Raw genomic sequence first — 16,395 nt, 5'->3', positions numbered from 1 at the left:
TACGACTGGATGCTCTCAGGTTATCTTCCTTCTTGCAAATTATGTATGTGTCAAATTCATGAATCACCATGGTTGCAAATGGTTCTACATTAAAGGAAAGGACTGTGATCTTACACCTTGTTTTCTAACCCAGTCTGCAATGTTTTCTATGGCTACTTAATTGATTCCAAAGGGTAACTGCTACCACAATAAATACCCCTACCCTGCATTGTGCAGAAGGGGTCTCATCATCATCATAACTTATTTTTTTATATCCCGTCCTCCCCAGCCGAAGCTGGGTTCAGAGCGGCTAACAATAAAAGTAACACAGTTTACATAAAATCACAATCAATTAATTGAAATGCATTCTAAAATCAATTTAAAATCAAATTAATGGCAACCATTGGGCTAGAGTTCTGTGAGGATTACCAAAGGAGGCTGTGCCTTGGCCAAAGGCCTGGTGGAACAGCTGCGTCTTGCAGGCCCTGTGGAAAGATGTCAAGTCCCGCAGGGCCCTAGTCTCTTGTGACAGAGCGTTCCACCAGATCGGAGCCACAGCCAAAAAAGCCCTGGCTCTGGTTGAGGCCAGCCTAACCTCCCTGTGGCCCGGGACCTCCAAGATGTTTTTGTCTGAAGACCGTAAGGTCCTCTGTGGGACATACCAGGAGAGGCAGTCCCGTAGGTGTGAGGGTCCTATAAGATGGTACCTACAGGAAGCCCTCATCTGCAGAGCACAATGATTGTTGGGTTTATAAGGGGTAAGGCAATCTTTCAGGTGCCCTAGTCCGAAGCTCTATGCAGCATGGCAACAAGGATTCAGCTGATATAAATGTGATGGGTGTGCAGCAAGTGGCGGGGAACTAATTTGAACAAAATAGTGCATTGCAGCCAAATGCAAACTCTTCTGCTGGCTAATCAAGAAATAACTCAGGTTGGCTAAAGCTGATAAGAATATTAAGCTGAAACCTGTTTGACTGCTTCCTGACAGGAAACCAAAAACAAAACAAAACAAAACCTTCATGATGCCAAGGAAAACTGCTTTCGCCAAGATTCCTCCCTGGTGTGTTAGCTTCATTCACGCAGAATGAATAGGATTCAAGCATGCAGTTGCTCCACCTGCCTTCCAAAGTGCTGCACCATCTAGTTTGCAAATGCCCAACTCAGTGGTAGAGCACATGGTTTGTATGCAAAAAGTCCTGGGTTCAATTTCCTGCATCTTAAGGTTGGGCTGAGAAAGACTCCTGTCTGAAACTCTGGATAGCTGCCGAGAATCACTGTCGACAATACCGAGTGGGTTGGGCCAATGGTCTGGTGCTGGGTATAAGCTAGTTTTCTGTGTTCTTTGTTCTTTTGTGTGCGAGCGAGTGGGAAGTCTAAAGAGTAGCCAAACTTGCAAATGCTAAAATATACACTATACAGCCTTGACAGGGATTCCATACAGGGTATTTTTTAAAAAGAGACCTATCACAGACATTGACACGTTGTTTCGAGGTCAGAGGGGGAAAAGGAATGTTATATTCACAAGCAAGCAAACAAAGAATAATCTTGACTGTACTAGAAAGAGCAGGGATAGGCTAAACCAGTGGTTTTCAACCAGTGTGTCGTGGCACCCTGGGGTGCACTGAACGAGTCTGGGGTGCTGCAGGCAACACTGGTCTCTGTCCCTCTTTCCTTCCCTCCCTCCTCTGATGCCTCCACCTCCCAAAGGCTTGCACAGCTGTTTATTGCAGTAGCCCTGACTATAAGCTCTGCAGGCAGCACCTCTCTTTGGGGTGGGGGGTGGGGCAGCTTAGAGACCAGGGATGGCGGCAGCAGCTGCCCAGAGGACTCCCAAGGAGAGAGGAGAGGAGGCTGATGGAACACTAAGGTTACCAGATTTTTTTCAATGAATCTGGGCACCCTTTTCAACTTCAATGGATTTTGTATAGGGATTGATTTGTAAATCTGGGGACTGTCTGCGGGGAAACAGGGACGTCTGGTAACCTTATGGAACACTCCACAAGGGAGGGTGTTCAAGAAAGGTCGAGAGGCGGCCAGCTCTGCAGGCGAGGGGTGACATAACTGGGCTCCTGAGCCCCACAGGAGTGCTGCAGAAACAATGTAGTTGGTCAAGGTCCTGGACTCAAAAAGGTTGAAAATGTCTGGGCTAAACCATGCCTGCTTTGGTAGAGAGCTCTGTGCTGCCCTCGTATGGATAACATTGGTATAAACAGATTGGCCAGTTTTAGATTCTGCATCGGTTGCCCCACTTAAAGTCAACGTTCCACTGACCTCAGCAGAATTCTGGATGTGGCTGAATAAGGCACTCATGTATGCACTCTCTCATGATGAACCTTTGATGCTTCTGTTTGCAGTTCCTTCCAGGCTGTAATAATAAACCTAATGTAATACTTGCTAATATTTTATTTGTCCCTAGGGGCAAACAACTTCCTTCCCCCCATTAAAGCTGCATTGGAGGATTTTTACCATTGCATGTTACTGAGCTTTCTAGGCCCTTAATAACCCTAATTTATTTATTTTTAAAAATCTATTTCCATGTGCACTAACAGAAACTTTCTTTCCCGGATAAATAGCAGGTGCTTTTTGGGGTGGGTGGATTTTCATTGGGACGGTAGTGTGGGACTGCCTTGTCGCCTCCGCTTCTGTGCACCCAGAAAATCTGTGCCAGATGTCTGAGGAACCTTCTGGATCTTGGGGAGAGGCGAGGGGGAGGTCCTATTGCATGAGTGGAAGCAGAAAATTCAACATTTTGGGAAAGAGTGCAACAATCACCACAAGCGTAGACTACCTTAGAGCCACCCTTCCCTTCCTTTCTCAGAGGTGTGGTTCCAATGGTAGTTATTATTGTTTTGCTGTGTTGTTATAAATTTGTTTTTGTGGTGTTTGTTTGAAATGTGTCCTTGTTTCTTTGTTGTAAGCTACTTTGAGCATTTTTTTGTGGAAAAGTGGCATACAAATAAAACGAATCAATGATGAGTTCAGTGAAATTCTGGGGAGATTAGCTTATCTTCTGCATTTATACCTTAGGACAACTTCACCATTATATTTCTGATCAGTGCCATTTTAGCTTTGTATTTTTAAAAACCCACTATTTTTATTTCTGCTCTTTTTGCATACACATATATAAAATATTAAAGGAACAGCATTTAAATGAAAATGCATTTTAGTGCAATAAAAAAGGCTAACCCCCCCCCAGCAATCACTCTGCTTTTTTTCTAGTCACCATTTAGCTATCAAGTTAATCAGTTATACTTCAATCATTGTTCCTTTATGAGCTTTCTGCTGCTCAAGTTAAATGGGTCCATATATTTGGATTTGTTCAGAATATATTGCAGCAAAGCAGCCAACACTGTTTCTTCATGCAGCACTTTTGTTCCCTTGGTCCCTAAATGTAGTCAATGCCGTTTCAACTTTGTCCTGTCAGTCTGAAGCTTTGCCCAGCCATCCTTCAATTTGTTCAATCACCACAATACTGCGGCCATGATGTGGTCCCTGTCAGCAGTCACAAGGAACCAGGGCAGAGGGTATGCCAACATCCTGGGCACCCTGGATATTGTGAAGACCATCGTCAAAGAAGATGTGGGGCTGAATCTTGGAGAGTATGGGGCCTTTAGGTGCTCCATCCATGAAGAAGGCCTCATCAATTGCCAGGCCCCATTCCCGAAGCGTTTTTATGGCCCGGATGCCCATGTCACGGCCACTGCGGGCAGTTACCAAGTAAATGCGGATGGGAGAGTCCTCTTTGCCAAATTTTTGGCGCATCTTGCCAAGATGCAAAGCAAATGCTTTCAGTGGGCCCTGTAAAATACAGTAGGCAAAAGAGGGAAGCATTATATTATTCCACAGAACAGTAAATTATAAACCAAACAATTCTATTCAGAGGGGGACAATAGGATTCTTGGGACCTTGTTTTTTATTTTTTTAAAAAGTATAATGTAAACCACATGGGTTTATCTTACTTTATCCAAGTGACAACATTCGAGGAGTGATTATAAAAACGGCAAGCTTTTAAAGAAGTCACTGTATATGTGATCATTTCATCAGGGCACAGGAAAAGAGTTTTAAAGTGTACGTCGTCTGTCTGACTTTAGCATTCACTAGATCAAAGTACAGAAACCAGAGAAGGTTGCTTTGTAAAGATAGATCAATGCAGCAAAGCCCCATCAAAAGAATCGCCTTCCTGGCCACTTCAGTCCTTTGAATTGGGTGGGGGAACTGTGGCATTTCAAAGAGTCAACTGACAGGTGAATATGTGCCGTTTGATGACTTGCAGTTGAACATATTCATCGCCTCCATTGAAAAGAATCAGGTTTGAGATAATGCCAGGTGATAGGAAAACTGTCAGAGACATCATCCATAGTCATCAGGTAATGAACAGCCTCTGTCAGTCAGGACCCATCATGTCTCTAATGCAGCCTCCCCACTTCCACTAACCGTACAGATATGAGCCTTGCTGCTGTTATCCACACTCTGGTAACCTGGTAGTTTTATTACTGCAATGCATTATATACATGAAGCTGCTTTAGGAAATGGTTTGGAAACTTCACTTGGTCAAAACAGGGCAGCTAGGTTATTACTGGAGAGTGGTAAATATGATCGTATTACACCAGTGCCCCATGATTTGGAAGTTGCCCAGAGTGACTGGGGCAACCTAGTTAGATGGTTGGGGTACAAAATAAAAATAAAAATAATTAATATTAGCAGCAGCAGCACCACCACCACCATACCTTCCAACATTTCTCCAATGAAAATAGGGATGTCCTATTCCATAATACAGTGGTGCCTCGCAAGACAAAATTAATCTGTTCCGCGAGTCTCTTCGTCTAGCGGTTTTTTCGACTTGCAAAGCATCCCTATTAGCAGCTTAGCGGGTTAGCGCTATTAGCGGCTTAGCGGCTATTAGCGGCTTAGCGGCTTAGAAAAAGGGGGGTGGGGAGGGAAAAAACTCACAAGTCTCGCAAGACGTTTTTGTCTTGCGAAGCAAGACCATAGGGAAATTCGTCTTGCGAAGCGCCTCGAAAAACGGAAAACCCTTTCGTCTAGCGGGTTTTTCGTCTTGCGAGGCATTCGTCTTGCGGGGCACCACTGTAATAGTTTTATTTTTTATACCCCATTCATCTGATTGTGTTGCCCCAGCCACATTGGGCAGCTTGCAACATATATAAACACATAAAACATTAAACATTTTTTTAAAAAACTTCCCTATACAGGGCTTCCTTCAGATGTCTTCTAAATGTTGCATAGTGACTTATCTTCTAGGCTCAGGGGTCGCATAACTCCATACCCTCCAACATTTCTCCAATGAAAATAGGGACTTGCTAAGGAAAAGTCTCAAACCAGGACGGCCGCTGTAAATCTGGGACTGTCCCTGGAAAATAGGGACACTTGGAGGGTCTGCTGCACTGGCTCCTAATCTGTTTCTGGGACTTTTAAAGCTCTGCATGGCTTCAGGACAGGCTACTTAAAGGATCATCTTCTCAGCAGTTGGGTATGTGCGGCTGCATGAGCAAAGCCCATCGACTTAAGCATAACCCTGACCTTGCCACCTCGCCCTTGCTCAAGATCTCAATAGCTAGTTATATCGATTCATGTATATTATAGAAATGAGTCTTACAGGGAGAAATCACTCATACACTTTGCAGGGGGGGGGGGATGGGTGCCAGCAAAGGATAAGAAAAGTAAGCCACCTCACCTCTCCCATGGGCACACTTTCCATCTTTTTCTCATACTCTACAGCCCCCTCCAGCCCCTTCTCACGAAAGACCCGCTCCGTCTCGTCTGAAAAGAGTACAGCATCACCGTCAAAGACGACACGCAGCTGGTTGCTGGGAGCCTGGATCTCCTGCTGGAAGATGAGTGCTGCTGAAACTCCTGTATGACAGAGAGACGGTTAGATTGCCTGTCTGGAAGTGGTTCAGCAGAGGATGCATGACAGACACAGCTTGGGCTAGGCCCCAATTTAAATATCCTATTCTCTGGCATGAAATGATCTCCTGAGGTTAAGCAGACACAGATGTGGTGTATCTCTGGAAGTGACAGGTGTGAGGCATGCTCTGTTGGTTCACAGCCTGCTCATGACTATTAAAGCTTTTAGATGTCACAACTGACTGCTTTATTTTTTGTTTTATTTTGCTGTCAGCCTTCAAAGGGAGGAGGACAGGTTATCTTTGATGCAGCTGCCTTGTCACAACAACAGGCTCCAGGGGAAAACAGAAGAGACGAAGCAGTCTTGCCTAGGGTTGAAGCCTCTCTCCCACTTTCTCCGTGCACTAGCTGAACAGGTCAGCGTTTCCTCAAGATGTCTGTTCAGAAGTGTGAGGAACACTGCAGGGAAACGCTATTCATCTTCAGCAACGAATGTGACTTTCCTCACAATCACGCTGCTAAAGGAACTTACCACACTAAACAATGACATCAACTGGGATTTATCCTGGGTACAAACCCACAAACAGCATTTTGGAGCGAGAGAGCAAGCACATTTCTCTGTTGTTTGAACTTGATGGTGCGCAGATGATTTTGAGAGGACATATGGAAGGAGAGATGGTAGGCCCAGGCCATAAAATAAAAGCAATGTCAACAAACTGTAACAGGAACTTTTTAGGCGAAAGAAAAGAAGAAACAGAAACAAACCTCTTTGAAGCGCATTGCACACATCTGTCATGTCAGCTGAGAGGAAAAGCTTCACACTGTGGGTTTTCAAGTACTGGGTAGAATCTTCATCACTGACGAAACAAAACTTGGAGATCTCCAGACCTTTAATCCAGGGACAAATAAATATTGTGCAGTCAGTTGTAAAGGGGGGGGGGACTACAAGGAGTTTAAGCATATTAGAAGAAAATATACCATATTACAAGGTCTGATTTCCAGGGCTGAACTAGGCAACTTCTTCTTAATCTTGGTTGTGTAACACTTAGAAATTGTCATCAGATGTCGCTATAGCGCTACTTGCACAGCTAGAACAAAAAGTATCAAGTCTTTCATTCTGGATCAAACTGGATACAATGTCAATGGCATGTAAGGAATTCATGGGCATAGTGTTTTTTTTAAAATGCCAATGTGGGGAGGCCCAAGCCGGATCAGTACTGTCATGCACAGGGAGGGGCATCAACAATAATTTCCCCAGTCATCACCTTGACAAAAATCACCCCTGAAGTTGGCATTAGCCTTTGGAGGGAAGCTCCCATTGGTGCCCTAGAACTGGCACCTCACAGACTCAGTCAAATCTATGCCCAGTCACAGCACCAGTGTTGGAGTGCAACTCTGATGGGGTAAACATACGTTCTTTTTTAGCCCCATCCTAATATTAAGCAGTTTTGACTCTCTGTTGTAATAGAAATCAAGAAAATCATAGGCATTGACATAGCATTCAATTACTTGTTTATCCTGTTTAGATATATGTAGGTTAAAGTGCCAGATCAGAATGTGGAAATGTTCACTTTTAATAGCAACTCAATTGATTATTGATTGTTGATTAGTCAGCATTGCAAAAAGATTACCCCACCATCTATAGAAGGCCAGTGTCTGCAGGTATGAGATATGGCTTATTCAATCCAACTTTGTAAGAGTCGGAGAAGGGAGGTGCCAAAATAATGTAATTATTGAGAAATTGAACTTCTTCACACAGTATTGGAACAATAGAGTACAGGACACAATACAGCCCTACTCTGTTTTGGGATGGATTTAAGCAACAGTACTAATTACTAGGGACGCAGGTGGCGCTGTGGGTTAAAGCCTCAGCGCCTAGGGCTTGCCGATCGAAAGGTCGGCGGTTCGAATCCCTGCGGCGGGGTGCGCTCCCGCTGCTCGGTCCCAGCGCCTGCCAACCTAGCAGTTCGAAAGCACCTCTGGGTGCAAGTAGATAAATAGGGACCGCTTACCAGCGGGAAGGTAAACGGCGTTTCCGTGTGCGGCTCTGGCTCTGGCTCTGGCTCTGGCCAGAGCAGCGATGTCACGCTGGCCACGTGACCTGGAAGTGTCTCCGGACAGCGCTGGCCCCTGGCCTCTTAAGTGAGATGGGCGCACAACCCCAGAGTATGTCAAGACTGGCCCGTACGGGCAGGGGTACCTTTACCTTTACCTTTACTAATTACTAAAACAGAACAGCAGCATTGTTAGAATCTATGATTATATTATTCTAACAGCGCTGCTGTTCTGTTTTTATAAATACTGTCAAGCATGGCAAAATGATTAAAGTAGTCATACGATAGGAACACTCGCAAACTATTCTGCATCTTTTATTGTTTTCTTTCATTTTCACTAATAAAGAGGAAGGAACTACAGAAAGTTGTGATCTTCAAATCGTGGGTTTTTCTACATTTGATGCACGTACAGGGATAGGAGTAGTTATCTAAAGCACATACCCAAGCCCTGAAAGAGGGGTTTGGGGCCCAAGGGCAAGGCAGTACTTATGGTCCTCTGGCTTCCATGACCATGTCTGACCCCTCATATCCTTAGTTCTCTATCCTTAGTATAGACTGCTTTGAGGAGAATGGTGCTTCTGCTGTTGGAATTCCATGAGATGTGCTGATAGTTTGAGGCAGTCTCAGGCTCAAATGCCCTTGCATTTTGAATCTGAAAGTCCCTGTCTTGGTTCCAGGCGCCTTCCCCCCTCAGCACTCGCACTGTGGTATGCCCTCAAGGGTTCCACCCATACAAGTCCTAGGAAATAAGTACAGCTGGTTAAACTGTACCTAGGTGAGTCAGAGCTTGAGACCACACCTTGGCTGCTTCCAGGTAGCCTTGTGTTTCTGCTCACATAACTTCACAGCGTCCCCAGCTCACATCCTTGCACAATGGGGAATAAACACCACAGGAAAAGTGGCAACCTTGCCAACTTGTAAATGCAGCACTTGCTCTCTGCTCTTCCTGCATCCTTTGTGGAAATTTCCCTCCATACTTTTATGTTTGCAGCATGTACCCTTTCCCTGCAAATTGTGGGGAGGCTGCAAAGTCTCAGAGTTCATATTCACAGCTATAACCCAGATGATTCTTAAATGTGTCATCTCCTTCTTGGAGTACATGCCTGGTTCTGATTTTTTTTTGGAATGTGGACCTAGTCACAGGCAGATTGGGCTGCTTGGAAACCACCCGCAGTGGTGAAGCAGGGGTACATACAGACACAAGTCTTCAAGGAAGCTAGTTGACATGTGGGATAAGTATAGACTGAACCATTTGCAATATGAGACACTGCCACGTGTGTTCATTCATGAGTCTGTTCCATCCCATCTCCACATTTACCTGTGTGTGTGTTTTTAAAAGCATGAAAATTAATAGTTAAATGTGGATTTAAGCACATATTTTATCACAAACAATGCATTTCAGTACATATTTCATTGCAATGTGGGCAATCCTAAACATACTTTATATAATGCACAAATTTCAACAGATTTTTATACATTCTTTGAGCCAACGCAACGACTGTTTCGCAACATTTGGAGAGGTGTGAAATCCAAAAGAAAATTTCAGTGCAAACTTGGTCAGTGCACTGAAATATGTAGGCCAAACAACATTATCCTCCATCCTGAGCTGCCACTAAATTTTGGAGCCAGATGCTCCCTGCCTTCTTCACCTTCCGCCTGCAAACAGTATAGTCCTGTTCATATAGATCATGATCTTAAAACAAAGATGGTGTCTTGGGCTGCAGTCCAAACCATATTTATTCAGAAGTAAGTCTCCCACTGAATGCAACGGGCTTACTCCCTGGTGGGATTCCGCCATAAGTTACTTACTGGTGCTATTTGCTCGTCCCTACTCCCTGGTATGTATATTGTTGTGAGTTGTTTCACACTTAAAGTGACCTCCATGTGTGCACTTTGGCAATATACAGGGACTATTTGTGCTTTAAGATCAGCAGGATGAACTGTGTGGTGTGAGGGCCCAGGGAAGTGCATTTTCAGTGGTGATTCTTTGCATATGGAACTCCCTCTATTTCAAGGTGTGTGCAGTCCTACCTTTATGTAGTGTTAGGTCAGGCATCCCCAACCTGTGGCCCTCCAGATGTTTTGGCCTACAACTCCCATGATCCCTAGCTAACAGGAGCAGCGGTCAGGGATGATGGGAACTGTAGTCCAAAACATCTGGAGGGCTGAAGGTTGGGGATGCCTGTGTTAGGTGATTTGTCAAAATGCACCTTTTTGGTGTGCATTTGGAATGCAAGGTTGACTAGAAAAAAGGTCTAATTTGCTGCTGGTGGTACTTTTAGTAAATTGCTACATAAATCGAATCATTATGAGCTGCTGTGCGTTACATTTTAAATGAATGTGTGTGGGTTTTTTTTAAAAGAGTTTACTTCTTTTTAATTCGTTTGACCTTTTAGCAAAGTGCCCTGTGGCTTCTGCAAAGGGCAGGATATACCGTATATCACTGAAACAAACTAATACATGAAACCACATTTGCCAGTGGCTGCCTGATTTGTGCAAATGCATGAGCCTTTTTCTAGATGACTACTCCAGTTATGGGTCTCCCAAGGCACTCAGAAGTGGTCCTCTATAAGCATGAACTAGCCTCCTATTCCATACTAAGTGCTGTCTTCCTAGCACAGGGATGAATGGCTTTGTATCCTGTCCAGTGTCCTTACCTCTTTTCGTTTCTCGATTCACAATACATACGGATTCGTCATTGTAATGTGCAGAAATGCAAACGAGGTCATGAAGAAATCAAAACTACCCCCAGAAAGAATGAAATTTACAATGAATGGAAAAAATGAAATCTAGAGGTTTCTGGAAAATGACTTAACAGTCTTATGTCTAGGACACCTACCGTGTTGCTTAGCACTGTTGATGACCCGCACACCACTCTCTGGACTGTTATTGGAGAGGACAATCACATCAAATAGCTCCTTCTCCTCTGGGTCTCTTTCAAGAAGTTTCTTGTTCACAAACTGTGCTGCCTGGGGTGGGGGAGAAGAGTCCAGAGGTGTATTACCATTCATTACTATATAAACCCTGGCCTTTAAGGCTGTAAGTGGTGAAGGCAAATGTGTTAGCATTTTAAATATGGCTCAGATTACGGTATTGGAAAACATCTTCACTACTCTGAAAGCACAGGTGCATATTACTGTGCGAGAGGGAGTCGTGAAGAAGAAAAACCAGATCCACAATTTTCTAGCAGTTTCAGGGAACTGCTTCTGTCACAGGCAAAACTGATCGTACAGTATTTGCACTGCTTATGGTGCTCTCACATACCCACTCCCCAGTTGTGGGATTTTTTGCAAGGCAAAGTATGAATGTGCATGCAAAAGAACACTTATACATTCATTTAAAACATCTTTACTGTCTGATTGAAACATGAGGGGGGCAAGATTAACAGACACTTTTGCTGTTGAAATGGGTGGCAGTAGATTTTTCACTTGCACTGTTAATCTGGCTTTGCAATATGCTTTACACCCATAGATATGTAAAGCTCATTTTACATACCCATAGATATGTAAAGCTTTTACAATATGCTTTACACCCATAGATATGTAAAGATATGTAAAGCTTCTATGGGTGTAAAGCATATTGCAAAGCCAGATTAACAGTGCAAGTGAAAAATCTACTGCCACCCATTTCAACAGCAAAAGTGTCTGTTAATTCTGAGATGAGAATTTTAAAAGACACAGGGGCTTTGTATTTCACACATGCCTTGACCAAGCTGTTCTGGGCACTTTACCTGGATAAAAGCAAAGGCTGTCCCTGGCTCCAAAGGGTTGTTCTCATTCGTTTGCTGATGCTTCACGTACTCCTCCTTTCCCTTTGTCAAAAAGATCTCGTGCTCCTTTTCCAGGTTGAAAATAGCCCTTGTTGTCACAGCAATGACCAGAGCTTCCTTGGGATCTTTCTGAAGAGGAGAAGCCCGAGAACAAAGTCGAGGTTTGGCAACCAACATTGGTCAAGAGGGAAAACTGCGCTGAAGGAAACCTGAACGAACATTTGTGTCTCTCCTGTATATTTGCAACTCCTCCCCACTCAAAGCCACACTATTTGCATTTAAGACTATTTCACTGCTCTATGTTTTGGCCACCTCTCCTTACACGAACTGACCTCGAAACAGTAATCATCATCCATGGCCCTTCCTCATGAGCCCCTTTCATAAGAAGTCTGGAGGGTGGTATCCCTGCTTGTGCAATGCTCTCTCCAGGAAGATTTCCCTGGCACCATCTCAATCTATCTTTAGGTGCCAGGCTATAAACTTCCCCTTTGACCCTGGCTTTTGGCCCTTGATTTGAAGGAGTTCTAAATATGTGTGGCCTCTCTTAGTGAGGCAGGATCTCTGAAACCTATCTTTTATTTGTTTGGATATGCTTTTAAAGGTGTTTATTATACCTGGTTTTAATAATTAAAAATTGTGTTGCTTTCGTGAATATAAACAACAGCAGCAATAACAATATGCTTATAGCACATACCTCTACCTTCTTGGGAAACTAATTCTCAGAAACATGTATATCCTGGCAAGCTTAAGGCAAGCTATCGCTATAATTATATCCCCTGCAGAGAGCACAGATGTGATGAAGCAGAACATGAACTCCAGTGTCAGGACTCCCAGCCCATGACTTCAGCTTGTGAGCTGGCAAAGGAACTACAGAAAGCAGCCAGACTAGTTTTAGGCATGTTTGAACAGCAATAGGCCAGAGTACATCATCTGGTACTAGCAGCTTGCAGGTTAGGCTTGCTCACTTGACTTGAGTAACTAGAGGACTATTATTAGCCCTTGTGAGGTACGTGCAAATCTGCAACCTTGTGGTGGTAAAAGCAGCTGTGGATGGAGTTTTAGGAACCAAATGACTGAAAGGATAAAGGTAGTATTCCTTCTTGTTGTCATCCTTGGATAGAAACCCCTCAGCGACAGTTCACAACAGAGAAATGACCTTTAGGATTCCCAGGGAGCATTCTGCCTTTGAGTTAGACTGAGCCTAATGGGAAACACCCTGCTTTGTTTTGGAGGAACTTTCTGATCATTCCAGACCCAGAAAGGGTTCGGTGCTAGAGAACATGCTTTTTCATGGAAAGCACACCAGGTTCAAACCCTAATATCTCCAGATTGGGGAGAGACGCTGCCAATCAGTGTTGACAGTATTGAGCTAGATGGACCAATGGTCTGACTTGGTATCTTTTTTTGTTTTGGTAAACAAATTTGTATTAGTTTTCCAATATTCCCCCAATAATAGCCAAATTATAACAATATCAATATCTGACTCAGGATCCAAGGCAACTTCCTATACAGTGGTACCTCGGGCTACATACGCTTCAAGTTACATATGCTTCAAGTTACAGACTCCGCTAACCCAGAAATAGTACCTCGGGTAAAGAACTTTGCTTCAGGATGAGAACAGAAATTGTGCCCCAGTAGCACGGTGGCAGCAGGAGGCCCCATTAGCTAAAGTGGTGCTTCAGGTTAAGAACAGTTTCAGGTTAAGAACAGACCTCCAGAACGAATTAATTACTTAACCCGAGGTACCACTGTATTCCTATGGTCTCGGAATCATAGAATATGCCCAACCAATCTGGTGTTCTAAGTCTGGGACCAAATTTTGAATCACTTGGTTTTCATTTGCCCATAACAGGCATAGGCAAACTCAACCCTCCAGATGTTTTGGGACTACAACTCCTATCATCCCTAGCTAACAGGACCAGTGGTCAGGGATGATGGGAATTGTAGTCCCAAAACATCTGGAGGGCTGAGTTTGCCTATGCCTGGCCCATAACAGTGGTTCACATATCCCCAGACTGTATTTGTCTGGAAAACAAGACTCCTCAGTGTCTTAGTGTATACTGAAGGGGAAACCAGTTTCATTATATTTAGAACCCTATTGTGCTTAATTGAAAGAAAGCAAAATATAGTTCCTCCTTTAATATGCTGACTATAAACTACTATAGCTATTAATGCCATACCTGGGTCACACTGGTGTTTATGACTGTGCTTTCGAGGTCTGCCATCTTCCGCTTCTGACCTTGAAGGAGGGGAAATAGCAGAGGCACCAAGCATCACATTACATTCTATCCACTGGCAGGAAAGGGAGCATTTATCAACCGAAAGAAAGATTGCATATGACACCTATGCCACGCTATCTCTTTCCATAATTTGTGGAAACAGACCTGCAAACCTCTGTGGCACAAACATAACTTTTCATAGATTTATGCAAAACATTGTCAGAGCCAAACTGAAGATAACATAAAAGCCAGGAAATAGCAACAGATTAGTCACTGAGACAAATATAAAACACAAAACAGTATAAAAGCACCCACAGAGAAAGTAACAGAGAAACAGAAATAAAAGGGTACCCTGCTAGCATTCTCCCCAAACTGATCTCACCTCCAAGGAGAGCACCACAGCCATCGTTGCCACCACAGCAGCAACGGGTGATGCATTTTTTGGAGGCAAGACCTGCTGCCCCTGTGGATTATGCTGCCTGAGGCAGTTGTCTCAGTTTGCCTCTGGGTGGGCAAGCCCTGCATACGAGGAATCTTTAAAAGAGCAACTAAGCAGCCACTCATGAAAGAGAGAGCCTCTGATCACCTCCAGGTTAGACTTCTGCAATGCATTGTGGGGCTGGCAGGGGTTGCCTCTAGAGACTGCACAGTTAACAACAGCCGCTTGGCTACTAAAATTGCAGCCCTAACCCCACTTTCATAAGAGTAAGCCCCACTGAAGTCAACATGGCTTGCTTTTCAGAAGACATGGTTACAGAAGACTGTAACAGAAAAATCCTGCAGGTCTGCTTAAGTTATCTGCATGAAAGGAAGACAAACTGGAATTAATGGGAGCTACTAATGGGAGCAAGACTAGCGGTCTTGAATGCAAAACATTATTTATTTGCTTATACACCACTTGATTGTAAAATGAAACCAAACCCTGAAAGCCGTTTACAGAAAAGATAAAACAATAAAGTTACCAATAAGATGAATTAACCATAATAATTCATGACTTTTGAAAAGTTAAAATAACAAGCTTAAAATTAATTAAAACTCATATCAACTTTCTAAATAACTGGGTTGCCTTGTCTAAACAAAAATGCTTTTAGCAGGTGCCGAAAAGAGTACAGTGAAGGCGGCTGTCTGACATCAATAGGCAGGGAGTTCCAAAGTGTAGGGTGCTGCCACACTAAACTATCAAGTTCTTACAGATATTATGTGGCACCTTTAACAGTACCAGTTCTGCAGATCAAAGCAGCCAAGTGGGTGTATATGAGGTAAGGTGATCTCACAGGTAAACGGGTCCCAAGTTGTTAAGGGCTTTATATATTAACACCTTGAACTTGGTCCGGTAGCAAATCGGCAACCAGTGCAGATATCTGAGCACAGGTGCTATATGCTGACTAGGCCTCAATCCTGTCAGCAATTGTGCTGCAGTATTCTGCACTAACTTCAGCTTCCGGCTCAAGAACAAGGGAAGCTCCACACAGAGTGCACTGCAGTAATCCAGTCTTGAAGTAACCAATGCACAAACTACCCTGACAAGGAATTCCCAGCCCAGGAATGACTGTAGTTGTTGAACAAATCGCTACTGGTTAAAGATACTTCTTGCCACTGTGGCTACCTGAACCCCCAGTGACAGAGCTGGATCCAAAAGCACCCCCCAAATTTCTTGGACACAGGAACAACTCGCCCATAGTGTCTCTGTCTTGCCAGGATTCAAGCTCATATTACAGATCCCTTGGTTGGTAGGTAGTTAGGAAGTTACCCAACAACTTCCTGTTTTGTTTCTAAAGTCTGGTAAACTTCTGCACATTCTTTTCTAACTCCTGGCCTGGCTCTCCAAAGATCAAACGTGTGGAAAGGTGGGATTTTTTTGGGAGCAAATCTGATGGGTTCGACACAGGAGCCCGAAAAGACCTGGTAGTCATTGGCTCCAAATCCCGTTGTTCATAGCAGAACTCTACAAGCCCAGAGGTAAGCCAGAGCTACAAACTAACATTTTGACCTGTGATCCCATCACTGTCCCTACAAGCACGCGCAACTCTGGTGTGGAGCCCAGCTCACCCCAGCGGATCTCCTTCTTTTAGCACGTCCCAAAGTTTCAGAGGGAATGCTTGGCTAAAGAGCAGCAGCAGCAGCAGGGCTGCAGAGATCATCTCTGATTCCTTTCTGCAGGATTCCTGCATCTCCTTTTAAGGGCTGAGTCCGAAAAGAAAAAAAGAACGGGAAGGATCGTCCCGGGGGGGGGATACCAACTTCGGCAGCTTCCCGCAGCACTTCTAACAAGTGAGCGAACAGCTAGGATGGCGTGGGTTCCTTTTCCCTATCTGCAAAACACACCCATGCACAATAAATTAAAAAAAGAGCGAAACTCACCAAACGCAAATGCAACTTGTCTCAACCAAAACACCCAGTATTTGAAAAAGATGCTGCCTCTTTCTATCGGGCAGAAGTAGAGGCGCCAGGCATTCTGGGACTTGTGGTCAACTCCGCTGCCTTTCTTCCCTCTTCCGACGACGACAAA

The 16,395-nt window shown here is 44.1% G+C and overlaps 1 protein-coding gene across 5 annotated transcripts; it reads right to left on the bottom strand.

The window, feature by feature from the left end:
• Window positions 1-379: 379 nt before the first annotated feature.
• On the bottom strand, window positions 380-16,395 carry LOC307222383 (cytosolic 5'-nucleotidase 1A-like). Of its 5 annotated transcripts, none has more exons than XM_079987608.1 (7): window positions 16,248-16,395; window positions 13,848-13,901; window positions 11,629-11,796; window positions 10,738-10,867; window positions 6,610-6,732; window positions 5,672-5,850; window positions 380-3,777 (listed from the first exon to the last, which is right to left on the bottom strand). In XM_079987608.1, exons 2-7 carry the CDS (start codon window positions 13,890-13,892, stop codon window positions 3,475-3,477), a joined length of 948 nt encoding a protein of 315 aa, XP_079843734.1. In that variant the 5' UTR covers window positions 13,893-13,901; window positions 16,248-16,395; the 3' UTR covers window positions 380-3,474. The 5 variants fall into 5 exon arrangements, with proteins under 5 accessions (XP_079843734.1, XP_079843738.1, XP_079843736.1 ...); XM_079987612.1 differs by having other exon boundaries at window positions 13,848-13,906; window positions 16,248-16,383; XM_079987610.1 differs by having other exon boundaries at window positions 13,848-13,927; window positions 16,250-16,331.

Source organism: Podarcis cretensis (assembly GCF_951804945.1).
Source record: "Podarcis cretensis genome assembly, chromosome: 1".
Taxonomy (NCBI): Eukaryota; Metazoa; Chordata; class Lepidosauria; order Squamata; family Lacertidae; genus Podarcis; species Podarcis cretensis.
This window is presented reverse-complemented; position numbering and strand designations above follow the sequence as displayed.

What these genes read in the sequence shown, in the direction of transcription:
- LOC307222383 (XM_079987608.1), bottom strand. Translation starts at nt 13,892, where the DNA reads ATGGCAGACCTCGAAAGCACAGTCATAAACACCAGTGTGACCCAG. An exon ending in CAGCCTTTGCTTTTATCCAG is followed by an intron (nt 10,868 to 11,628) that starts GTAAAGTGCCCA and finishes CCCCCACCCCAG; the next exon opens with GCAGCACAGTTTGTGAACAA. An exon ending in AAAGTGTGCCCATGGGAGAG is followed by an intron (nt 3,778 to 5,671) that starts GTGAGGTGGCTT and finishes TGTATTTTACAG; the next exon opens with GGCCCACTGAAAGCATTTGC.